The sequence below is a fragment of the Carcharhinus amblyrhynchos genome, chromosome 9, assembly GCF_965287045.1.
Source record: "Carcharhinus amblyrhynchos chromosome 9, sCarAmb.v2.hapA, whole genome shotgun sequence".
NCBI classification, from domain to species: Eukaryota; Metazoa; Chordata; class Chondrichthyes; order Carcharhiniformes; family Carcharhinidae; genus Carcharhinus; species Carcharhinus amblyrhynchos.
Window position 1 is genome coordinate 96252884 of NC_137332.1, and position 26769 is coordinate 96279652.

Below are 26769 nucleotides of genomic sequence, written 5' to 3' on the forward strand. Positions count from 1 at the left end.
AAAATCCCTGGCTCCAGCCTGGGCCTGTAATAAGCCTTCAGCCAGTCAACCAGCTGGAGTTAGGCGGTCTAACAATTCCCGAGCATCTGCAGGTTAGCAAGGAAAGTCAGTCTACTCACTGTCCAGCAGTTCCTGAAGGGCTGAATTGTCTCTTGCTGTTCTGATGTTGGTCACAGAATCATCAGGCTGGACTCTTAACACCCTGTACTTCCCCTCAGACTGCCCACGTCACTGACTGGAAGCCAGAGGAGTGCGATACCCATGCAAATAGTATGAACACCCCTCAATGCTCATCAGTAACAGACCAACTCCACAACGGGGCTGGGAATACTGTCCACTTTGATCTGTTTCTCTGCCCATTCACTTTGCAACTGCTACCGAGGGGTTAAAAGTCTCCTGTCCTCCTCCCAGGGCAACACAGTGGTTAGTACTGCTGCCTCACAGTACCAGGGACCCGGGTTCGATTCCCGGCTTGGGTCACTGTCTATGTGGAGCTGTACATTCTTCCCGTATCTCTGTGGGTTTCCTCCGGGTGCTCTGGTTTCCTTTCACAGTCTGAAAGATGTGCAGGTTAGGTGCATTGGCCATGCAAAATTCTCCCTCAGTGTAACTGAACAGACACCGGAGTAAGGGATTTTCACAGTAGCTTCGTTACAGAATAATGTAAGCCTACTTGTGACACTGAGAAAAGCTTCAACAAATGCCAGTTTTACACTCTCATCTTGTCAATTCCCTTCACAAATATCAAAGCTTCACCAAGATCGCCACAAAGTCTCTCTCTCCGTCAGGACGAGCCAAATGTCATTTTCCCCTCACACCTACAAATTGATTTGCTTCAACGCTGAATCCAAGACCTGTCACTGTGCAGTGGTGATTGGGGAGTCTGGGGTGGGATGGGGGGGTGGGTGGGGTGTTGTGCATAGGTGTGCATGTGTTCTGTATGTGTGTTAACGTGTGTGTGTGTGCACATCTGTGTCTATCACATCCGCACACAGAGAAGCCAGATCCAGATAGAGGAAAAGAAAAACAACCTCAGTCCGACCAACTCCTGGGACCACCCGAAATGTGGATAATCCAGCACGTTGAACTTGGAACCGCTCCCGCTGTGTGTACGTCAGGTCTAAAATCAGTTCTGGTGTACGCTGTCAACGTCACTTGGCAGGTCGTCTGGAGCCGACGGCTTCTCCTCTTTTGTGGGAGTCACTGAAAATACAGCACCAAGTGCCAGTGAGAAATGTTAGAGGACAAGTTCAGTCACAAAAACTATTAGAGAATATGCAGAATCATTAATGTTTTTTAAAAATTCATTTATGGGAAGCGGACGTCTGGTTAGGCCATCATTTATTGTCCATCCCTAGTTGCCCTTCAGAAGATGGTGGTGACCTGCCTTCTTGAGCCTCTGTAGTCCCTGAGGTGTCGATCCACCCACAGTACTGTTAGGAAGGGGATTCCAGGATTCTGACCCAGTGACAGTGAAGGAACGGCGATATATTTCCAAGTTGGGTTGGTGAGTGGCTTGGAAGGGAACTTCTAGGTGGTGGTGTTCCCATGTATCTGCTTTTTAGGTGGTAGTGGTTTTGAGTTTGGTAGGTTCTGTCTAAGGAACCTTGGTGAGTCCCTGCAGTACATCTTGTAGATGGTACACACTGAGGCCACTGTGATTGGTGGATGGAGGGTGGAAATGGGTTATAATTGAGTTTCAATGGTGTCAAGCTTCTCAAGTGTTGTTGGAGCTGCACCCATCCAGGCAAGTGGAGAGTGTTCCATCACAGTCCTGGCCTGTAACTTGTAGATGTCAGACAGGGTTTCGGAGTCGGGAAGTGAGTTACTCATCGCCGGATTCCCAGCCTTTGACTTGTCCTTAAAGCCACAGTATCAACATGGTCAGTTCAGTTCCTGGTTGATGATAGCCCCAGGATATTGATAGCGGGGGATTGAGCAATGGTAATGCTTTGGACTATCAGGGAGCGATGGTTAGATTCTCTCTCTTGTTGGAGATGACCATTGCCTGGCATTTGTGTGGCAAGAATTTACTTGCCACTTACCAGCCCAAGCCTGGATATTGTCCAGGCTCTCGCTGCGTTTGGACTGCTTCAGTAACTGAAGAGTCATGAAAGGTACTGGACACTGTGCAGACATCTAATTATAATGATCGAGCACCATAGAATACCAGAGAGCACAACACAGGGTGATGCAGGCCATTGGTGACAGAGGACACAGTAATAAATGGTGCTACAGAGCATGATAATAACTGGTGTCAGAGGGCTGGGAAGGTAACAAATGGTAAGAAGTTGGGGTAACAAATGGAAACGAAGGGCACGGAAGTTACCAGTGACGGAGCACACACACAATAGGGTGCGTGCAGCAAGCAATAGCGATAGAGGACACAAAAGTGATCAGTGATGGGAGTGCAGCAATAACCCGAGACAATGAATTTTTATATCTAAGTAAGAGTGTCTCTGCTGTCACTCCATGAATTTCACCATTTCTGAGGCATTCTGATCAGTTATTCTGTCGTTAATTGTGATATTTGTTTCTCAACCTGAGATATTTGTTATATTTGAGTATCACTTAGAGGAGTTGGACTTTGCTTTTAACCATTTCAGTTTACTCCTTCCCGTCACCCCCTCTCACTGGTTTAAAATATTTTCTACTGCCAGATTCACCTTATCCTCTAGTATCCTGGTCCCAACTCATTCCAGTGTGACAGCCCCTCATTGCGAATCCTGCTGTCACAATGTCCCACGATATGCAAACCCTCCTTCCGTCATTTGTCCACCTACCTGTCCCTATGTTCACTAATTGTTGTTCATGCATTTATTCTCCAAATCCTGTTCTGTAATTTAGCTCCTGGTAAGTGACAAGCCCTCAACAGAACCTCCTGCTGTTTTCCTCATTACTTCACGACTCCTGACACGACTACTCTAAGTTTCGCCTCCTTTTTCAAATTCCTTTCCAATAACTCTCGCTGTGGTAACAGTCAGATTGCCCACCCCTCTGGGTTGTGAGTGCTATCCATCCCCTAGTAACAACTTGGTGTCTGTTTCTCTTTATACTGTCTCTCACTGCACGCTGTCTTGGTCAGTATTGCGACTGTCTTCTCTCTCTCTCTCACCTCACAGCTGAGCATGCGCAGTGACTGTTGGGGATAGTACAAAAGAGAAAACAGGGCAGGTACTTCAGAATCATGTGTGCCAGAGTCGCAGATTCGGTGAGTGGTGGGAACTGTTGTTGAAGTGAGTTTGCCTGTATTATTGCGTCTGTGCATGTCCACAAGTTTGTGTGATGCTGTTTCTGCCAGCCTGCATTAGAATGAATCTGTGCATGCTTACACACATGCAGCTGTGTCCACTTATGTATACATTTGTGTGTGTGTATTAGCTAATGTGTGTGCACAAGTTTACATGTGTAAACATGGAAACAACATGTGTAGCTTGTGCACTTGCATTAACGTTTGTGTTAGCTTGCGTGAGCAGTAGATGCCATGTGCATATTCCATGTGTGGGCACAGATGTACTGGAGGGGAGGGAAGCTGTATGTATTAGCTGATGCATGAATATTGCCATGTACGTAGTGCCTTGGGTGCATGTGTGTAATAGCTTGTGTATCAATATGTGCACGGATATCAGCTTGCATGTTTGTGTATCAAATTGCACACGTTTGAGTATTAGTTTGGGCTAATGCGTACCAGCCTGCCTGTTTGTGCCTCGGCCTGCCTGAGTATAGTAGCTTGTGTGTTTGTGTATTAGCTTGCTAGCGTGTATTAGCTTGCCGGCATGTTCTTTTTAATTGTTCATGGGATGTCGGTGTCAATGGCTGGGCCAGAATTAAGAGCCAACCACATTGCGTCGACCTGGGATAACATGTAGGCCAGACCAGGTAAAGATGATAGATTTCCTTTCCTGAAGGACATTAGTGACCAAAATGGGTTTTTCTTTTACAACAAGTGACAATGGTTCTATGGTCATCATCAGACTTCTAATTGCCGATTTTTATTGAAATTGAATTTCATCATCTGCCATGGGGGGATTCGAATTTGGGGCACCAGGGCATAACCCTTTGTTTCTAGATTACTAGTCCAGTGACAATACCATTGTGCCACTGCCCCCCATTAGCCTGCATGTGTGTACCAGCTTGCATATGTGTGCATGTGTGTGTGTGTGGGGGGGGGGGGGGGGGGGGGGGGGAGAGAGCTGGCCATGTGTGTGTGTGTGTGTGGGTGGGGGAAGAGCTGTCCATGTGTGTGTACATACTTCTGCGTGCATCAGCTTCTGTATGTGCAACCATTCACGTATGACAGTCTTCTACAGGTATGAATCCATTCATGAGGATGTATCTAATAGCATGGCTATCTACTCACAAATGTGCATCGCAGTTGTGCATGTATTTGTTCATGTACATCTATATATCTGGTCATTTGTCTATCTGTTCACATGCATGACCGCTCGCACACGTCTTCCCATGTATGTGTTGGCTCATATACCTTTGCCCACTTGTTAGTGCACAAGTTGGAGTATTTGTGCGATTGCGGGTATATGTTTGTTTGTGCGGGAGTGGGGTGGGGGGAATTGTGTCATTTCTAATTCAGCTGATTTAGGTCCCTAACATCCACAACTAATTCCCAAATTCTCACCATCCCTCTGCCTGCCCGCCCTCTCCGCCCGAGCCCATTAGTTTACGACTGATTCTCTGAAGTTGCGGCTCTACCAACCATTAATCTCGGTGACTTGCACCTGGCCACCTCTGGCCCAGATGTTGGTGACAGCAGTCATGACCGCCAAGCAACTGCCAAACTCCTCGGCGGGACACTCAGCAGCGAGCACGGAGAGTTTCTGAGCTACCTTGAAGGCCTGGTGGTATCGGTCCTGCTGCACCGGGGGAGGTGTCGTCGTCTTCTCTCTCAGTGACTCGGGCGGCTGGGGCGGGGGCGGGGACGGGGCCGTGCCAGTGGCTGATGCCTCGGTGCTGGTGCGGAAGACCGGGTGGTTCCTCAGGTAATGCTCACGGGTCCAGCGGGGGGAGCAGAGTGCCGGCTCAAAGAGGTCAGCGCCCCGCAGCTGCCGGAAGGCCAGGATGTGACGGCAGGGCAGTCGCATGGCGGTGTGGAAGGCGCACTGGCAGCTGCTCTGGCCCGTCATTACAGCCCGCCGGCGGGAGACGGGCTGCGCCTGCTCACCCTCCAGGCTGAGGAAGGTCACCCACTGGGCCTCCTCCAGCTCCCGCTGCACCCGCGAGAAGGCAAAGCCGGTGAGGAGGCCAAAGTAGGCCGAGGCGGCGGAGCTGGCCTCAAGCGCCACGAGGGGCGGCTTCTGGAACATGCGCACCGCCCGGTAGTCACACTCCGTCCGCTGCAGGTCCACGGCCTTCAGCAGATCCTGCACAAAGGTGACCGAGTCGGTGAACTTGCCCACCGCAGCCTGAAGCTTCTGGCTCAGCTGCTCGACCCGGTTGATAGTGCTGGTCAGGTAGGTCTCACTCTCATGCTTGAAGCCCTCCACCCACTGGCTGCGGCTCTCGTGCCAGTTCTTGTGGAAATAGTCGATGGCCCGCTGGGTGTTGGTGTCGAGGAGCTGATGGTACAGCAGGTCATATTCCTCGGCCGAGGCTGCGTAGCACATGTTGTGGAGGATCTCCAGCAGCAGGTTTCTGAAAGATAGGTAGGAGAGAGAGAGAGAGAGAGAGAGGAGAGGATGAAACTAGGTTAGGAAACATTGCTACACCTGCCCTGCTCCTCACGCGCCTTCCATAGCAATCAGTGCCACCCAAGAGACAGTGTTAGTTACTGCACTGGCATTGCCCAGAGATTCACAGAATCCCCACAGTGCAGAGAGAGGCCATTTGGCCCATCAAATCTGCACCAACCACAATCCCAACCATGACCAAAGAACATAAGAAGTAGGAAATAGGATCAGGAGTAGGCCATCTAGCCCCTCGAGCCTGCCCTGCCATTCAATAAGATCATGGCTGATCTGAAGTGGCTCAGTTCCACTTTCCCGCTTTTTCCCCATAACCCTTAATCCCCTTGCCTACCAAAAATCTATCTACCTGTGTCTTAAATATATTTAGTGAGGTAGCCTCCACCACTTCAACGGGCAGAGAATTCCAGAGATTCACCACCTCCTCAACTCTGATCTGAACTGCAGCCCCCCCCCACCCCCCACCACCACCTTATCTTGAGGCTGTGCCCTCTAGTCCTACTGTCCTTTCTGAGCGGGAAGAACCTCTCAACCTCTACCCTATCCATCCCCTTCATCATCTTATATGTCTCAATAAGATCCCCCCTCATCCTTCTAAATTCCAACAAGTACAAGCCCAGTCTACTCAGCTTCTCTTCATAGTTCAACCCCCTCAAATCCGGTATCAGCCTAGTGAACCTCCTCTGCACTCCCTCCAAGGCCAAGATATCCTTGCGCAAGTGCAGCGACCAAAACTGCACACAGTACTCCAGCTGCAGCCTCCCCAGTGCCCTGTACAGTTGCAGCAAGATCTCCCTACTTTTATATTCAATCCCCCTCACTATGAAGGCCAGCATCCCATTTGCCTTCTTGATCACCTGCTGCACCTGTAGGCTGGGTTTTTGTGACTCATACACAAGGGCCCCCAGGTCCCTCTGCACCGTAGCATGCTGCAGCTTTTCGCCCTTTAAATAGTAGTCCCTCCTAATATTATTCCTGCCAAAGTGGATAACCTCACACTTGCCAACATTGTATTCTATCTGCCAGGTCCTCGCCCACTCGCTTAGCCTATCTACATCCCTCTGCAGACTTTCTGCACCCTCCACACAATTTGCCTTTCCACTTATCTTTGTGTCATCAGCAAATTTCGACACCCTACACTCAGCTCCCTCCTCCAGATCATCTATATAAATGGTAAATAGCTGAGGCCCCAGCATCAATCCCTGCAGCACTCCACTAGTCACCAACCGCCAATCCGAATAGCACCCATTGACACCTACTCTCTGCCTCCTACTAGACAGCCAATCCTCTATCCACGCTAACACCTTACCCCCAACTCCATGCCCACTAACCTTCTGTAACAACCTTTTGTGCGGCATCTTATCAAACGCCTTCTGAAAATCGAGAAACACCACATCCACCGGCTCCCCTCCGTCCAATGCACTAGTCACATCCTCATAGAATTTGAATAAATTTGTCAGACACGACTTCCCCTTAACGAATCCGTGCTGCGTCTGCTCTATCAAACAATTCTTCTCAAGGTGCCTCGCTATTTCTTCTTTGATGACGGATTCAAGCATTTTTCCTACAACAGACGTTAAACTAACCGGCCTATAATTCCCTGCCTTTTGCCTGCTACCCTTTTTAAACAGCGGCGTAATATTAGTCGTTTTCCAATCTTCCGGCACTTCCCCGGAATCCAGCGAGGTTTGGAAAATAATCACCAAGGCATCCACTATCACCTCCGCCATTTCCTTCAGAACCCTGGGATGCATTCCATCCAGTCCTGGGGACTTGTCCATCATCAGTCCCGCTAGTCTATCGAGCACTACCTCTCTGGTGACAGTGATCGCATTCAGGCCCTCAACTCCTACCATCCTTCTATCTTTAATACCCGGCAAACTATTCGCGTCCTCCTCCGTGAAGACCGAGGCAAAAAATTTATTTAAGGCCTCAGCCATTTCCTCATCCCCCACCACTAAATCCCCCCTTCTCATCCTCTCAGGGTCCAACATTCACCCTGGCCAGCCTCCTCCTCTTTATATATTGATAAAAACTCTTACTATCCTTTTTTATATTTTTTTTTATATTTAGTGCTACTTTGGCTTCATAGTCTAACCTTCCTTTCTTTATCAACTTCTTCGTCATTCTTTTTTGATTTTTAAACCTCTCCCAATCCTCTACTCGCCCACTGCTTTTAGCCACTCTGAACGCATCAGCTTTTAATTTAATATTCTCCTTTATTTCCTTCGTTAACCACGGCTGATTATCCCTTCTCCTACGATCCTTCTTTACCATCGGAATAAATTTCTGCTGAGCACCAAGAAAGATCTCCTTAAAGATCCTCCACTGCTCCTCAGCAGTCCTACCGACCAATCTGCGCCCCCAATCTACATTTGCCAATTCCTCTCTCATCCTATCGTACTCGCCTCTGTTCAAACAGAGGACACAGGTCCGGGACCCTACTTTCTCATCCTCCATCTACATCAAAAACTCAACCACACAATGATCGCTCTTCCCAAGAGGATCCCTCACAACAAGGTCCCTAATTCTACCTGCCTCATTATACAACGCCAGATCTAAGATAGCTCGCTCCCTCGTCGGCTCCAGCACACACTGTTCAAGGAAACTATCCCGGCAGCATTCCAAGAACTCTTCCTCAAGCCCACCACGTCCAACATGGGTCAACCAATCAATATGTAGATTGAAATCCCCCATAATTATCGCCGTTCCATTTCTGCACGCATCATTTATTTGCGTGTTTATAGCCCACCCCACCTCCAGGTCATTATTTGGGGGCCTATAGACCACACCCACCAGCGTCTTCCTCCCCTTGCTGTTCCTTATCTCCACCCACAACGATTCCATGTTCTGCTCTTTGGCACCTATATCTTCCCTTACTACCACCCTGATACTATCCTCAGTCAGCAGAGCTACCCCTCTTCCTTTTTCCTCCCGTTTATTCTTCCTAAACACTTGATACCCCTGGACATTCAGCTCCCAGTCCCTGTCACCCTGCAACCACATTTCCGTAATGGCCACCAGATCATATCCATTTGTGTTGATCTGCGCCACCAGCTCATTCACTTTGTTCCGAATGCTTCGTGCATTCAGATAAAGTGCCTTTATCCCAGCCTTTATCTGGACCCTATTTGAAGGAACACTACCAACCTTTCTCATGCCCCCTACTCCCTTTATTATTGGGACATCCTTGACCTCTTCCCGTACCTGTACCCTCTCTTTTACTTTAGACACTGTAATTTCACCTACCCTTGCACTCTTCCCCCCCCCGCCTAATTAGTTTAAAGCCCTATCTACAGTCCTAGTTATACGATTCGCCAGGACTCTGGTCCCAGCTCGGTTCAGACTAAGACCATCCCATCTGAACAGGTCCCACCTGCCCCAATACTGGTGCCAATGCCCCATACATTCAAAACCATTCTTCCCACACCAATCCCTGAGCCACACATTCATCTCTTTAATCCTAACTACCCTATGCCCATCTGTACACGGTTCAGGTAGTAATCCAGAGATAACCACCTTGTCAGTTTTGCTTTTTAATTCCATTCCCATCTTTTCATACTCCCTCTGCAGATCCTTAGTCCCCAATTTGCCTATGTCGTTGGCACCCACATGTACCACAACGACCGGATTCTCACCCTCCCACTCCAGGTTCCTCTGCAGCCCAGATGAGACATCCTGGACCCGAGCACCAGGCAGACAACACACCCTTCTGTGTTCTTTATCACTGTGACAAAAGACAGTGTCTATACCCCTATCTTTTGTCACAACGATAAAGAACACAGAAGGGTGTGTTGTCTGCCTGTGCTCGGGTCCCCTTAATCTCGCTGTTTGCCTCAATAATCCCCTGATGCTCAGGGGCAATTTAGCACGGCCAATCAATCTAACCCACACATCTTTGGGCTGTGGCAGGAAACTGGAACACTCACAAGAAACCCATGTAGACATGGTGAAAACATGCAAATTCCACACAGAGAGTCACCCGAGGTCGAAATTGAACACGGATCCCTGGGCCTGCCCCTTTCAGGCTTCTTGCCTTTAATAAATGGCAACTCACATTGAGACAGTGTCTCAGAAGTAGAAAACACCCCACAATGCTTTGCAGAAGTGTAATCAGACACAAATATCACTGGAAACCTAATAGAGTCAGCGAATTTTACAAAACAGGAAGTTGCCCTTCGACCCATCATGTCTGTGCCAGTCATTAAACATCTGTCTTGGTCCATAGTTTTCTATGCTCTGGCGTTTTAAGCAATCAAAATGCTTCTTAAATTTGTGTGGTATTCGGGCAGGTGACCATAAAGAAGGTGATTTAAATCTTAAAGGAGAGAGAGAGGGGGAGAGAGAGAGGGAAAGATGGGGAGGAACAAAGAGGTTTGGACAGAGAGAATTCCAAAGTTTAAGCTAAAATGGCGAGAGTAACTTGAGGTCCCCTGCTTAGTTGGCACACTTATACCGTAATTATTTACCAAAGTATTGGCAGCTAGTTGCTCACAAATAAATTCCTGAGATCTTCTCCAGAAACTGGTAACAAATTACTGCCTTTCTCTCCCACACACGGTCTCACTCTATTGGTCTCTCGAGACCCTCTCCCACACTGTCTCAATCTATAACTACTTTTGTTGCCCAGTGAATGAATTATGATGTCTGAACAGCAGCAGAAACCTGGATGTAAACAGGCAAAAGGAAAATGGGCATAGAAGCTGTGCTAAAGGAAAGGCAAAGTATCACTGATGGTGGACATTGGGAATAGACAAAGAAGATTCTGGAAAACACTCAACATTCTCAGCTCACAATGCACTCTTCCTCTACATTGGGAGGGCAAAACGGCAGCAAATATAATCAGATAAACATTGGTAGGATGTTTCCACTCATGGGGAAGAGCTGGACCAGTGGGCAGAGTTGCAGAATAAGGGGGTGTTCATTTAAGACAGATTTGAAGAAGAATTTCTTCTCTGAAAGAGTGGTGAATCTTTGGAATTCTTTACCCCAGGAAGTTGTGAGGGTCGAGTCCTTCAACATATTCAAGACTGAGATGGACAGGTTTTTAATCAGTTTGGGAATTAAGGAATATAGAGAGAAGGCAGAAAAGTGGACTTAGTGTTGGATCTGCTATGATCTTATTAAATGGTGCAGCAGACTCAACGGTTGATTGGCCTCCTCCTGTTCCTGTTTCTTATGGTCTTAACAGAAGCTTGAGGAACAGTTCTTCACTTTTGATTCAGCACTTTACAACCTTGAAGTTCAACAAGCTTAAGAACTTGAGATCTGAACCTCTGCTCTCGAGTTCTCACAGTCAGTAATGGAAAATGGCTGTAACAAAGCCACCAGAAGTAAGTGTATGGCCAGTGACATGGTCCCCTTCATGGAGAACCACTTACAAGAGGCAGAGCTGTTTGCCTGCTCTGCCAATCTCTTGGTCGATGCTGTTGCAAACTCCTTGTTTCAGTGATGGTGTCCCAAGGTGCCCACATTAAAAAAAAAATGAACTCAGGCTTGTACCCAGGTGTATTTGTTAATTTGCTATGTCAATGGAGAATTGGTAATGGGGACAGGTCTATGAACCTGGGAGTCCTGAGTCAAGAATCTGCATAGGGAGAACAGATGCAAGAAAGTCACTGATCCCACGTTGTCTCTTGTTCTTGCTTTCAGACAGAGCTGAACTTTATTCTGCTAATCAAAACATTCTGCTATTTTGCTTTCAGGCAGTACTAACCATTATTCTACTAGTGACACTACCTCTGGACCAATGCATTGCACCTTTAATACCATCATTTACCACTCACTTTGCCTTGTGTTCCATCACATCTTTGTCAATAAATCATCAATGCTCTTTAACCTATTCCTGATTTTTTCTTTTGCTCTCCCCCCTCCACCCTGCTCCTTATCAGCAGAATAAAGTCACCAGATTTCTACCCCTCAGTTTCAAGGACGTCATACTGAACTCATGTTAAATCTGTCTCTCTCTCTCTCTCTCTCTCTCTAATATAGGTGCTGCCAGACCTGCTGAGGATTTCCCCCACACTTTTGTGTTTCTACCTCATGTCCATAGAGTTGGTTTTTGCATCCCGAGTAGAATCTTGGAAATACTGACAGAACTTTTCAACGATATAAATGAAAAGCTCATGACACTGCACCTCAACCACAACAAATATGCTATATTTCCAAATATGTGTGGGTTAGGTGCATTAGCAATGCCAAATTGCCCCTTAAGTGTCCTGGCATGTATAGATTAGAAGGATTAGCAGGGTAAATATGTGGGAGTTACTGGAATAGGGCCTGGGGGGATTGTTGTCAGTGCAGACTCGGTGGCTAAATGGCCTCCTTCTGCACTGTTGGGATTCTATAACTCTGTCATCAGCACTTTGACTCTGGGCAAGTTAAGCCGCATAGTGGTTAGCACTGCTGCCTCACAGAGGTCTAGGTTCAATTCCACCTTGGGCGACTGCGTGGAGTTTGCGCGTTCTCCCTGTGTCTGTGTGGATTTCCTCTGGGTGCTGCTGTTTCCTCCCACAGTCTAAATATGTATAAGTTAGGTTGACTGGCCATGCTAAATTGCTCCTCAGTGTCAAGGGGGTTGGCAGGGTAAATACGTGGGGTTACAGCTTTGGATTTGGATGGGATTGTTGTCGGTACAGACTCGATGGGCCGAATTGCCTCCTTCTGCACTGTCGGGATTATACCATTCTATGAAATCTGACCTTGATTAAATTTTCATCATCATTGTCTGGAAAGGAAAAGAGCTCATTCTTCCAAGAGAACTGATGCCAGGGTTGACTGTGACTCCGATGTCTGGAGAGGAATCACTGAGAAAAGCAGGCAGGGAAAAGCCGATGCAAATAACAGCCTCCTGCTTTACAAAGTGGCCTCATTACAGCAAACATCAACCTCTGCCAGAAAAACAAAACACTAACTAGATGGAAATAATCTGAAACAAAGCACTGGCACCTCCTGGATTATGTCATTGTCTGATATTGTCGATCCATGTGGGAGATTGATGCCTGATGAACAGTTCATTGAATTGCTTGGTTAGTGACAAACATCTGCCCAAGCACCAAGACACTGCAAGACCCTGAACTCCAAGAGGAAGGAGATCAATGTCTCGCCCCTAAAATTGCCCCCAAATTAATAGAGGAATTCCAAGTGCAATTCACTGGGATCGGAAACATTTCCAAATATCCAACTTCATTCTAGAACATGGGTCAAATAACATCAGCCGTAGAGGGCTCGTGCACCCAGGCCATTGGGTTTCAGCATCATTATTACCACTAGGACTGGCTCAGGGAGGAAGCTGAATTATGTGACCTCCTGGGACAAAAACGTTCAGTCTTCATAGCCTGACAGAACAACCCAAGGTCAAACTCAAGAAGGCAACATTTCAACAACTTGGCGGCGTTAGCCAAAAATAAATCCAGAGGATAGAGGACAGGTTGTGGGAAGAGAACATCTGAGCGATCCAACAACCTGCCAACCTTCATGACACGCAAAGCGTTTTTTTAAAAAAAAGTCACCAGGAGCATCCACAGTCCAAGGTCAATTGGGCAAATTCCCATTGGCATTTGTCACGGGTACAGAGTTTATCTTTCCAAGGATGACACTGCCATCCGCCAATACTGGAAAGCGCATTGCAAACAACCCCCTAACTGTGACTCCACAATGGCAGCTCATATCCTTCAGGCTATCCTCCAATCCATCCTGACTTGGAAATATATCACTGTTCGTCCAGAGTTGCTGGGTCAGGATCTTGAAATTCTCTCCCTAACAGCACCTACACTACGTGGAGTGCAGCAATTCAAGAAAGCAGCTCCCCACCATCTTCTCAGGAGGGCAATTAGAAATGGCCAATAAGTGCTGGCCTAGCCAGCAAAGCCCATATCCCACAAACAAATCTTACAAAAAAGTAGCCTGTGGTGCAATCCTTGGGTGAACCACCATCAATGGCAGATCTGTAACAAGCAATCAAACAGGTGGGAAACAAAGCCTATGGTTCCAATAGTATTCCAGCTCGAAAGCTGGTGGACTTCTGTTTATATCAAGATTCTATAAATGTGTCCTATGGATTTGCGAGGAAAAAGAATTTAAGGTAAAGTTTATTTATTAGTGTCATAGTAGCCTTACATCAACACTGCAATGAAGTTACTGTGAAAATCCCCACGTCGCCTGTTCGGGTACACTGAGGGAGAATTTAGGATGGCAAATATGCCCAGCCAGTACATTTTTTGGACTGAGAGGAAACGAGAGCATCCAAAGGAAGCCCACACAGACAATGGGGAGAATGTGCAGACTCCGCACAGACAGTGACCCAAGCTGGGAATCAAACCCTGGTCCCTGGCACTGTGAGGCAGCACTGCTAACACGCTCTGCTGCCAATTGGCATCACTTCTCCTGACTTCTCCTGACTACAATTGTAACTAACTTCAAGGGGGCTAAATCTCAATTTGGGACCCTCGAGGTATTTCCTTCTTGTACCATGGCTGAGAAAATCCTGGCACACATTCACCTGAATTGGCCACTCCCTGTGGCTAAGGAGTTCCTCCCAGAGATAGGGTATGGCATTAGAGCTTCCAGAGGAAGCCCTGACATGGTCTTTGCTGCCTTAAAAAAAACACAAGAAATATTTTGAGAACACCACCAGGAAGTCTTCATTCCGTTCACCGAAGTATTTGACTCAGTAAATGGCAAGGAATGTGCTCCAAAGATTTGCATGTCCTTCATCACAATCTTGCTCTGTGATGGAATCACTATGCCTGTTTTGAGTGGGAGATCTGAAACCAAAGCCTTTGAAAGCCTGACTGGGGTCAAGCAAAGTAGTGTGATAGCCCCCATTATGGTTACAATTCACCAGATGCTGGCTATTCACATCAAAGACCACCTGCCCTCTGGTGTGAGTATTACATACGCCCACACCAAAAATAAACTGACCACCAGAGAGCGACATGATCTCCAGTTTGTGGGTGGACCACAGTGCCATTGTCCACTCCATATCAGATCTGCAAAGCACTCTCACATCTCTTCAATTCAGCACACAAGTGACTCAGCCTGTCCTCGAGTGCTGCCAAAACGAAACTCATCCATCAACCCACACCTGGTCGGCCAAACATTCCACCTCTCATGTAGGTTGAAAGAGACACTGTGAAACATATGAACATTTCCTGTATCTTGGCAGCCACCTCCCTCAAAAGGACAACCAATGACGAGAAGATCCAACAGTGGATCGGTCTTTGACAAACTACCATAGCGAGTGTCTGACAACAACAACACCTCAGCAAAAGTCCTCGTGTACAGGGTGGTTACTAACACCACACTCCTGTCCCACATGGGTTCCCTTGACCTGTGGGCCATCCTGCCGCATGTGCAAGTCGCAAATCAGCCTGTTCACTCACATGAAGATCCATAACAGAAACGTGCGACTCTGAGCAGGTATCCTTCATTGAAATGAAGGATAGCCATGAGCGACATGGCTGGCGGGGTGGGCCACATCTCTGGGGTCTTCCTACCTTTGGAACACTGCATTCTGGGGCTATGCTGACCTTTTTCAATTGCCACATTTTCCACGCTTCCCTCCTGCTCCACTAAAATGCTGCAACAATGGTCCACCTCCTCTCATCCCAAATCTTTAACTTGTCCCGTTATCACCCAGTGTAGCAACTCTCCAAGGTTCCTGTGACAGCACTTTCCAAACCCACAACCTTCACCACCTAGGAAGGACAAGGGCGGCTGATGCATTATATAGTATATACAGTATATAGAGCACCACCATGGTGTGCCAAACTGTCCCCCACCCCGTCTACCCCCCTATCCACCCCCCACCCACCCCTGCACACCATCCCCATCCCCACTCCAAGCCATACGTCATGTTGACATGGAACTATATCATCATTGTTTCTCTTGTCGTTGTCAAAAAACTGCAACTCACACTGCAGCAGTATTGTGGATGTACTTACATCCAATGCACTGCAACGATTCAAGAAGGTGGTGGGGGCAGGGGGCGTGTGGGTAATAAATGCTGGAACGCTGGGCTAGCCAGCGACACACGCATCCTGAAAATGAATGGTTTAAAAAATATAGAGGAGCAAGTGAGGTAGACGAAGGAAGTTGATGGAGAGAGAGCTGGAGACTCAGCTATAGACAACAGTGAAACAATAAGCTTGAATAAGACTGAATATAGACAAAACAACTATAAAGAAGGATGTTACGCAATGTTTGTCTCTCCAGAGATCTGCTGAACGCTTCCAGCATTTTGGGTTTTTATTTTAGATACACAGGTAAATAGAAATAGAGATGGTACAGAAATCAGTATATAGATTCAGACCAAGGCAAGAATATACAAGTCTATATTTCTGCAGATGTAAAGATATGACTAGAAATATTATAGATAGCAATGGAGACATTGGGAGAGAGTGGAAGCATTAAGACAAATAGATAGCTGATATGTAAACAGAAAGGAGGAGAAAGATTGAGAGAAACAATAGGCTGCAGTGACTTTACCTTCTCACCACCTTCTCAATGGCAATTAATGATGGTTAATAAACACAGGCCTAACCACAGGAACATAGAAAACAGAAAGAGGAGGCCATTCGGCTCTTCGGGCCTGCTCTGCCATTGATTTTGATCATGGGTGATCATTAATTAAATATATCCTGATCCTGCCTTTCCCCCATATCCCGTTAGCCCCAAGCGAGACTCTTGCATCTTGTGATGAATTTTTAAAAATCAGTAGGTTTATAAGCAGATAAATAGCTGAGGGGTACAGATATCGTGATGCAGGCAGAGATGCAGGGAGACAGAAAGAAAGACACCCAGTCTCCTCAAATGCACCGTCTCACACAGGCTCCCAGCCAACCCCAACATCTCGCCACGTACAGTAAAAACTTAAGTTTATTTATTAGTGACAAATATGCTTACATTAACACTGCAATGAAGTTACTGTGAAAATCCCTGAGTTGCCACACTCCGGCACCTGTTCGGGTACACAGAGTGCATTTAGCATGGCCAATGCACCTAACCTGTACATCTTTTGGACTGTGGAAGGAAACCAGGGCATCCGGAGGAAACCCATCCAGACGTGGGGAAAATGTGCAAATTCTGTAGTGACCCAAGCCAGGAATCCAATCTGGGTGGCTGATACTGTGAGGCAGCAGTGCTAACCAATATAGATGAAGATGGAGGGGACGGGAGGTCCGCACAGGGGGGAAAAGAAAGGCAGACAAGAATGGCGGAAGTTGGTTACAGCCCGGGCCCCTAATCCAAATGATAAAGGCCCTCACTGAAGGGCGCAGTTTGAGAGCTCCCCTGCCCTTGGTTCAGAGACAGGAGTGGAATGTCAATACTCACCGCTGTCCGACAGTCACATGTAGCTTGTCGGTGGTGACGTCTGTTCGGAAGGTGCGCAGGGTGTGGAAGAGGCAGGTGATGAGCTTGGAGTGGGGCAGGACCTCGGCGATCACCTCCCCGCGGTAGGGCCGGCCGCTGCACATCACCGTCTGGATCCTCTCGGCCGCTGGGTTCTTCTGCTTGAAGATGCGCAGGAGCTGCTTGATGGTCTCGCGCTCTTCGTTCTGCGCGAACCACAAGCACACCAGCTCGCTCTCCCCATTGCCGTCGATCACCAGCAGCAGGAAAGTGGGCAGCCACAAGCCCTCCCACCGGTGCACAAAGTCCAGCAGCAGCACCTCGGGGAACTTCTCAAACGTCTGCTTCATGCTGTGGTCCTGGAAGTAGATGGCCTGCAGCACATTGGCCTTGCTGACAACCACCACCACATTGCCATCTGTCAGGAAGAGACCACACTATTAGCAGGGAACCAGGAGGAAACAGCACTTCAACCCACCCACACTGTTTTACAGGCCACTCAGCCCATCCTCACTGTTATACAGGCCACTCAGCCCATTAATACCGTTATACAGGTCATTCAGTCTATGGATAGTGATGCAGGCGGTTCAGTCTAGAGAACATCTACAGTGTACAAGGCAGCCATTCGGCCCATTGACTCTGCACCAACTCTCCACCAACTCTCCAAAAGAGCATCTTAACCAGGCCCATGCTTTCCCCGACAACTGTAGCCCAATCCATACATTCCCTGGGCTACGGAAGAGTGAGGGAGCGGCGTGCTATCCCTGGGGTGGGGGGGCAGCGAGGGAGCGGCGCGCTATCCCTGGGGTGGGGGGCAGCGAGGGAGCGGCGCGCTATCCCTGGGGTGGGGGGCAGCGAAGGAGCGGCGCGCTATCCCTGGGGTGGGGGGCAGCGAGGGAGCAGCGTGCTATCCCTGGGGTGGGGCACAGTGAAGGAACAACGTGCTATTTCTGGAGGACACAGTCTGCTCTGTCTGAGGCCAGAACTCTCCATTCACCTGATGAAGCGGCAAACCTCGAAAGCTTGTGAGTTTACTATCTAATAAATCAGTTGGACTTAAACCTGGTGTTGTCAAACCTCTTACTGCGCTTACCACAGTCCAACGCCAGCATCTCCACATCAGGACAGTGAGGGAGCAGCGTGCTATCCCTGGTATGGGATAGTGAGGGAGCAATGTGCTATCCCTGTGGCTAGGGAACATTAAGGGAGCAGCGAGGAATTCCTGGGGTACAGTGAGGGAGCGACGTGTTTTCACAGGGTGGGGGGACAGGAAAGTAGCAGCGTGCGATCTCTGGGGGACAGTGAGGGAGCAGCGTGCTACCCCCTGGTGTAGGGACATTAAGGGAGCAACAAGGAATTCCTCGGGTACAGTGAGGGAGAAACGTATTATTTATGGGGTGTGGGGACTGTGAGGGAGCAGCTTGCTATTCCTAAGGGACAGTGAGGGAGCAACGTGCTATCCCTGGGATCATGAGCTTTGAGGGAGCAGCGTGTTCTTCCTGGAGGACAGTGAGGCAGCAGCGTGCTATCGGTGGGTTAGGCAACAGTCAGGGAGCAACTTTCTATCCCTAGGCTTGGGGACAGTGAGACAGCAGCGTGCCTTCCCGGGCTGGGGGACAGTGAGGGAGCAGCGAGCTACCCTGGGGTTGGGGATAGTTAGGGAGCAGCGTGCTGTCCCTGGGGGAGAGTGAGGGAGCAGCGTGCAATCCCTGGGGTGCGGGACAGTGAGGGAGCAGTGTGCTATCCCTGGAGTCAGTAAAGCGCAGTGTGCTATCCCTGGGGTAGAGGACAGTGAGGGAGAAGTGTACTATCCCTGGGGAAGAGGAGGGAGCAGCGTGCTATCTCTGAGGTAGTGGACATTGAGGGAGCAGCGTGCTATCCCTGGGGGACAGTGAGGGAGCAGTGTGCTATCATTGGGCTAGGGGACAGCGAGGGAGCAGCGTGCTATCCCTGGGCTAGGGGACAGTGAGGGAGCAGTGTGCTATCCCTGGGCTAGGGGACAGTGAGGGAGCAGTGTGCTATCCCTGGGCTAGGGGACAGTGAGGGAGCAGCGTGCTATCCCTGGGCTAGGGGACAGTGAGGGAGCAGTGTGCTATCCCTGGGCTAGGGGACAGTGAGGGAGCAGTGTGCTATCCCTGGGCTAGGGGACAGCGAGGGAGGAGCATGCTATGCTTGGGGGGTCAGTCAGGGAGCAATGTGCTATCTGTGGGTTAGGGGACAGTGTGGGAGCAGCCTGCTAACCTTGGTGTAGGGGGAGTGAGGGAGGAGCATGCTATCCCTGGCTTGGGGCAGTTCGGCACCGAAAGACCTACCTTTGACAGAAGCCAACGCAGGCACCATTTTCTCAAGGTTCGTCTGGTTCATTTTCCAAGTGGTCCATTTGTCTCTGGGGTTATCTTCCTGCTGAATTCCCTGCTCAGCTCCGTCCCCCAGGTTCTCTGGGGTGAGATCTGCTCTGTTATTCTGTGCCGCTTTGTCGAAGCGTCTTTGGTGTGGAAAACGTTCCCGTTCTGCCTGTAATTTAGGAAGAGTGAAAACCTTTAAACAATGGGAACTTGTAATTTATCTCTGCAATGTTTAACAGGAGTATTGTACAACAGAATCTGACACCCAGCCACTCACAGCAGTATTAAAATGAGATGACGAAATCCTAGCCAAAGTGAGAAGTCTGAAAGGAGGAGTGTAATTTAGAGAGAGAGAGAAACAGAGGCGCGCAGGGAGGTAATTCCAGAGCTCGAGGCTGAGACAACTGAAGGTGTGGCCGTGAGCAATGAATGGATTAAGATCGGAGATTCTCAACAGACTAAATTTCCAGGGGACGATGGGGCAAGAGGAGATTACAGAGATAGGTAGGGGCAAGGCCACCGATCGGGAAACAATGATGAGAATTTTAAACGAGATGCTGCGTATCCAGTAGTCTGGTTGACAGCACTGATAGGGGAACGGGATTTACTGCGAGTTAAGGTGTGGGCAGCAGAATTTTGGCTGACTGCCAGATTATGGAGGGTAGAACGTGGGAGAACACCAGGCTGAATCTAGACGGAGCAAAAATATGGAAGAGGGTTTTAGTAGCAATTGAGCCGATTGGGTGATGTTATGGAAAGTAGGCTCCATTAACTGCAATCTAGATGAGGATCTGTATACCAGGGTATCACATTGCACTGGATGTCATCCAATCTCATCAACATATTTTTCCAGTCCTTTCTCCCTCTTGTGCTCATCTTGCTTTGCTTTGAGCGCCTCTATTTTACTCAGCTGCTCTCCGTTGTAGCGAATCCCATATTCTAATCACATACTGATGAAAGGCTCTGATGAGTCACTGGGGCCCGAAATGTTAACTCTGTTTCTCTCTCTGCAGATGCTGCCAGACCTGCTGAGTTTATCCAACATTTCCTGTTTTTATGTCACATTTCCAGCGGTATTTTGCTTTTATATAACTGAGTAAAGGCACTGCTTTTCAACCCCCCATTGAAATGTTCAATGATGATTGTACATTTATGGCTCTCTTTTAAATGCACCATATTTAACAAGGCAGCGAGCTGCATTACACATGGTTCTTTCATGAGAGTATGATACACATGTATGTGTGAAGCTTTGTGTGTGCATGATTGCGAGTCAGCAAGCACTGACTTTGCCTGTCCATATCTGCATGTCTGTGACTATTTTATGCACATGGCATGTCGGTGGCATGCATGCTGGTGACTCAGCCTCCATGACTGAGCACACTTCATGTGCCAATAATTGCATGGGTTGGACTACATGCATCAGAATCTGCGTGTTTTCAGCTCTGTGCATTGGTGACTGCTTGTCTGTGATTCGGCACATCAGAGATGTGTCCGTGTGCAAAGCACAATCTCCACTGGTGTGATCTAGTTAGTTCCAAGAACATGGAAATGTGACATCTGAAGGTTGTCAGGAATGTCAGGAACCCATCTGGTTCACTGCACCAGACTTTATAAGAACATAAGAACATAAGAAATAGGAGCAGGAGTAGGATCCCTCAGGGTCTGCCTGAGAGTGTGGAGGCTAGTCTAATTGTAGCATTCATGAATGAATGAGATCAAAAAAACCCCCAAGAGCTACAGAGAAAAGATGGGGGAAAGTGCATTGTTCTTGCAGAGAGCAGGCATGCAAAGAATGGGCCAAATGGTCTCCATCTACAAATGTTTTTTATCTACCCACGTCACTGAAGTCCCTCATCCTTGTTACAATTGTACAGCCGTTCCCAGAGGGTGACATTGTGGTAACATCACTGGACAACCAGCGAGAGACCCAGATTAATGTCGAAGGGATAGCGGTTCATATCCCACCATGGCAGCTGATGGAATCTAAATTAATACAACCTAGAATTGAAAACCAGTCTTAGTAATATTGACCATGAAACCACTGTCGATTGTCGTCAAAACCCATCTGGTTCACTAATGTCCCGTTAGGGAAGGAAATTTGTCATCCTTACCCTGTCAGGCCTACATGTAACCCACAGCAATATAGTTGACTCTTCAATGCCTCTGAAATGGCCTAGCGAGACATTCAGTTCAAGGTTAATTACGGATAGGCAATAAATGCTAGTCCAGCTAGCGACACCCACATCCCCTTGAATGAATGGAAAATAGTTCACAAATTCTTTCTTCAAGAGTGGTGCCCAGAATCAGACACAATGCCAGTGATAATATGAGGTTTAGCAGAACCTTTCACCTCTGCAGGTCCTGTACACCTTTTCACAACAGCCTGAACTTGGGAGAGGGGGAGATGTGCAGCAGGTAGCAATGCATTGTACAGCAGTGACGGTGTCAGGATTTTCACACTGGGTTTTACCTACCTCCTGTACTGTGTGGTTATGTGATTCAATCATCTCCTTCACCACAAATTTGTCCCCATCAGGAGAGAGGCGGACTTTAATAACGCAGGGACACTTGGTCTTGTTAGTCCTGCAACAAACAATGAGTAGCATTGTGTAAGGAAGAGCATTTAGTTTTCTTTTGAATTGGAACACAATCCCACAGCATTCAGTTACATGGCCGTCTTGTGAGAAAAAATTGGACAGGCTAGACTCGTGTCCACTAGGGTTTACAAAAGTCAGAAGTGACTTGATTGAAACATACAAGATGCTGAGGGGTTTTGATAGGATGTTTCCTCTGGAGGGAGAATCTAGAATGGGGGGAGGGGAGGTGATGGTGGAGGAGGAGGAGGTAACTTTTTAAAAATAGAGGTTACTCATTTAAGTCAGACGCGAGGAAATTAAATTTCCCTCAGAGGGTTGAGAGTTTCTGGAACTCTTAAAAAGGCAGTGGAAGCAGAATTTTTGAACATTTTTAAGGTGGAGCAAGGTGGATTCTGAGTTCACAAGTTGGGGAGGGGGGCAGTGGGTGAAAGGTTATTGGGTTTTTGGGATTAGACATGTCCCCATTTCAACCTGCTCTGCCACTTCTCATCCGACTCATGCCCAATCCTTTGTCCCTTGCGATGCCTTGTCCTTAGGGTTAGGCAAGAGGTTACAGTCAGTTCGGCCATGATCTCATTGAGTGGAGGAGCTGGCTCAAGGGAACAGAGTGGCCTACCTTGGCTCCCAATTCTTACATTCCATAGGAATGTCACTAAATTCCTGTTTACTGGCAGCAAAAATGTGAAACCCAGTTAGAATACATGTGATCTGGTCTGACTGTTTGCAAATCAAGTCCCACCACCTCCCCCCCACCTCCTCCCATTACCATAACCAGTCTTGAATTTGCAGACTATGGGTGGGGAACAGGCTTCACAAGTGCACAGTGACCTCCAAAATTCCAGGATAGCGGACCTCAGCGATGTGGATATATTGGAGAAGCCGAGGATGTCTCTTTAAAAAGAGGCTGAGAGCCCTGTGCAATACCATAAGGGATGAGCGGATAGGGACAGACACAAGGATTAAGAAATAGGAGGCACCGAGTTAAGGTGGCTGGCAAAGGAATCAAAGATTGACATGCGGAAACTTATTCCATACAGCGCGTATTCAGGAAATGCACTGCTGGTATGTGAGGTGGAGGTAGATTTAATTCTGGCCTCGGAAAGGGAATTGGACCATCGTTCGAGTAGGAAGTATTTGCAGCTCTACAACATGGGGCAGGGGACTTCAGACAGTTGATTTTGCAGAGGCCAGCGTGGGCACAATGGGCCAAATGGCCTCCTCCTATGCTCTGACTATTCTATTCTCAACTGGAATTGTATACACTGATCTGGTCACCACATCACAGGAAACACATAATTGAGTACAGAAGAGGTTTACAAGAATGGTGCCAGGGCTTTGAAATTGCAGCTATGAAGAGAGATTGGGCTGTCTTCCTTAGAACAGAGGAGGCTAAGAAGTTATCTAATGGAGGTGTACAAAATGATGAAGGGCCCAGAAGGGTGGAGAGGAAAGGCTACATTCCCCCTAAGCTGAGGGCTCAATGATTTAAGATGATTGTTCGAAGGATTAGAAGGGACATGATGAACAACTTTTTTTACCCAGATGGTGGTGGGCTTCTGGAATTCACTGCCTAAACTGGTAGTTGAGGCTGAAACACTCAACTTATTTAAAAGGAGCCTGGATCTGCATCTGAAGAGTTGGAACCTGCAAAGCCTTGGACCTGGCACAGGCAAATGGGATTAAAATGAGTTTCTGCTTTCTTTCTTCTCTTTTTGTGGCCAGTGCAGACGGGATGGGGGAATTGGCCTCTTTCTGTACAGGAACTTTTTTATGGCTCTAAAATTTGTCAACAGACTAAAGTCAAAACAAATGTAGCATCCTTGCAGCTATTTTACACATGGACTGGCTAGCAGGAGTGAAAGAAGTAATTTATCTTTCCTTGCATAAAGCACTATGCAGCTAATTTCTCCTTTGAAATGTGGTCATGGTTGTAATGTTGGAATTGTAGCAACATTTTTACGGCAACAAGCTCCCTCAAACAGGAATGCAATAATGGCCAGATTATTTGTTTCAGTTAGGTTGGTTCAGTGATTAACATGAGCCAGGAGATTGGACATATTTCTCCCACTATTTTAATTAGTACAATGGGATCTTTCCACATCCACCCAACTGGGCATCGGGGTCACTTTATCTGAAAGACAGTGCACCTTCAACAGTGCACCTTCAACAGTGCAGCATTCCCTCTGTATGGCACGGAGTTGAAGTTGTCAGCCGAGGCTTTTGCTCCAGTCATGGGAGCTGGACTCAAACTCACAAATTTCTCAGTCAGAAACAGGCATGCTATGTATTGCGCCACAGGCTAGTTTGGAGTGAGGGGCTCTTTGGTTCAGTCTCCTCCTCTGTGGCTGGGAGTTGGCAGGTGGCGGGGGTGACGCAAAGGAGGTTGTTGCCCCACCGTCTGCCCCCTCCTCCCCCCCAACCTCTCTCAGGGAAGGAGGCCAATTGGCCCATCATGGCTGTACTAGCTCTCTGAAAGAGCAATCCGAATATCCCCATTCTATAGCACGTTTCCAATAACCCTAGAATTTGTCTCTCCCCTTTTAATGGCGGAGCAGACTCGATGGGCCAAATGACCTCCTGCTTCCATGTCTTAAGGTCTTTAAGTGGTTATCCACACCTCTTTTGGAAGCTACAATAGTACTTGCTTCCACCTTGCCCGGATCGGAATATATTACTGTGTGAAATAGACAATCAGAGTGAGGATTGCGCTGTGTCAAGTGGAGCTATTCAGCGACACAGTGAGCTGGGCAATTTTGGAAAAGCAGGCAACCTCCTCACCTCTGGTTTGTCCGTTTCCCGGTCCCTTTGGCTCTGAATAATTTGCCTCCGTGAATGCAGGCGTAGTCAATCTCGGCGAACTTGAGTGCGTCGTTCATGGGCCGCTTGGGCGCCCTCCGCCTCTGGGCCTCGATGGTCCGCGAGTGCCGGGTCCACAGCTGCACGGCGCAGTCCCGCTGGTAGCGCCGGAACTCGCGATGCAGCTCACTGTATGATGCAAACTCGGCGCCCACTCGAAACCCCACCGTCTGGGACATGGTGGCCCCACGCCTTGCACCTCCCTGTCCCCCCCCACTCTCGGGAGGGCCAGTCAAACAGGACAGCAGGAAATCTGAAGAAACCACAGGAGAGGCAGATCAGACAGGCATTCAGAAACAGAATGCTAGAATTAGTGAGGAGCAGGCAGGAGGGTCAGTGTTGGATTGGGTTGCCAGTCTGACTCCATGCCCTCTAGGCTGCCAATGCCATCTGATTACTAATGCTCCTGATTGCCCTGGTGACTCCTGGCATTGAAGATTCATCACCACGACAAGGCAGCACGCAAACTAGGAGCAAAATCAGAATCACAAAGAAATTGTGCTGCGCTATTTTCCTTGAACGCTTTTGCCCATTATTTATAAGAATTGATGATTTATTTACAGGAAAGCTGGTTGCCTGACTGGCAGCCAAGAGTCATCCAATCAGGTCCTGAATAATCTGTTTGCTCTCCAATTGGTCGTAAAAATGACGCTCAGCTCAGATGGGCACATGGGCCGACCAATGGTGGTCACCCGACAGGAAGACACTCGGAAGAAAGTGGGCATGCAATGGAGCTCTGGCAAAAGATTTGGCAACCCTGTGCAACATGACCAGGACTTGCTCCGGGTCCAAATGTGCACACAGTCATTCCCAATATTGCTACCGCCACTGCACACGTGGGTTGGGAGCAGTTGGGATAATCAGCCGGAAAATATTCACCCACAATTCCAGGATCAACATGGCCACCCACAAACTGCCCAAGATGGCCACCAGAATGTTTCCAATAGTTACACTGAGATAAGAGGGGCATAAATCAAGTTACCTTGTCAAAAGAGCGGCGGATTACTAATGACCGAGACAGTGTCTGACCCGGTCATGCGCTCAGTGCCCTCACCCAGATCTCTCAACAGCCATCAGCACTGAGGAATGTTCCAACTGAGATTCCTGGTGAAAAAGAGCGAGAAGCATCAAAGATTCATTCACCATTCGTTCAGCTGGGCTAACTTTACACTGAAGCATATAGGGCCTATAGAAACAGGCCATTTGGGTCAACTTGTCTATCTATGGCTTATACATAGGAACACAGAAGACAGGAGCAGGAGGTGGTCTTTGAGCCTGCTCTGCCATTCATTACAATCATAGCTGATCATCCAGTTCAATAGCCTATTCCTGCTTTTTTCCCATAACCTTTGATTCCATTTGCCCCAAGTGCTATATCCAGCCGCCTCTTGAATACATTCAAATGCATACATACAAATCACCTTCTGTGCCACGTCATCTCACCCTATCAATATAATCTATTCCTTGTTCCTTCATGGTTTGATCCAGCTTCCCATTAAATTTATCAATACTTCAGGCATATAATGTGTTAGTGAATTCCACACTCTCACCATTCTCTCGATAAAAAAAGCTTCTCCCGATTTCCTTACTGGATTATTGGTAATAATCTGATATTATCACCAATAATCCAGAGATTCCCATCCCACCCTTGTCCAACCAACATATTTTATTGAAGAGGAAAGTACGTCCAAGTGAAATTGCTGGATCTTACCCCAGTGAGCCTGGAAAGAGTGGGCGGGGGGGCAGGGGGAAGAGGATGAGGAGGAAGATACGAATTCAAATCTCGCCACAGCAGGTGGTGGGACTTAAGTTCATTTAATAAAATCTAAAATTGAAAGCTTGTCAAGTGATCCGGAAGCTATCATCGATTGTCAATAAAACTCCATCCTTAGGGAGGTAAATCTGCCATCCTTACTGGGTTCT

General features: G+C 48.0%; 1 protein-coding gene across 2 annotated transcripts; it reads right to left on the reverse strand.

Moving 5' to 3' along the window:
• Nucleotides 1–938: 938 nt before the first annotated feature.
• On the reverse strand, nt 939–25942 carry LOC145348120 (zinc finger SWIM domain-containing protein 1-like). Of its 2 annotated transcripts, none has more exons than XM_080196264.1 (7): nt 25829–25942; nt 24769–25099; nt 21868–21976; nt 19361–19562; nt 17031–17466; nt 4712–5646; nt 939–1203 (listed from the first exon to the last, which is right to left on the reverse strand). In XM_080196264.1, exons 2-7 carry the CDS (start codon nt 25023–25025, stop codon nt 1127–1129), a joined length of 2016 nt encoding a protein of 671 aa, XP_080052390.1. In that variant the 5' UTR covers nt 25026–25099; nt 25829–25942; the 3' UTR covers nt 939–1126. The 2 variants fall into 2 exon arrangements, with proteins under 2 accessions (XP_080052390.1, XP_080052391.1); XM_080196265.1 differs by having other exon boundaries at nt 940–1203; nt 4842–5646.
• Between the last annotated feature and the right edge of the window lie 827 nt (nt 25943–26769).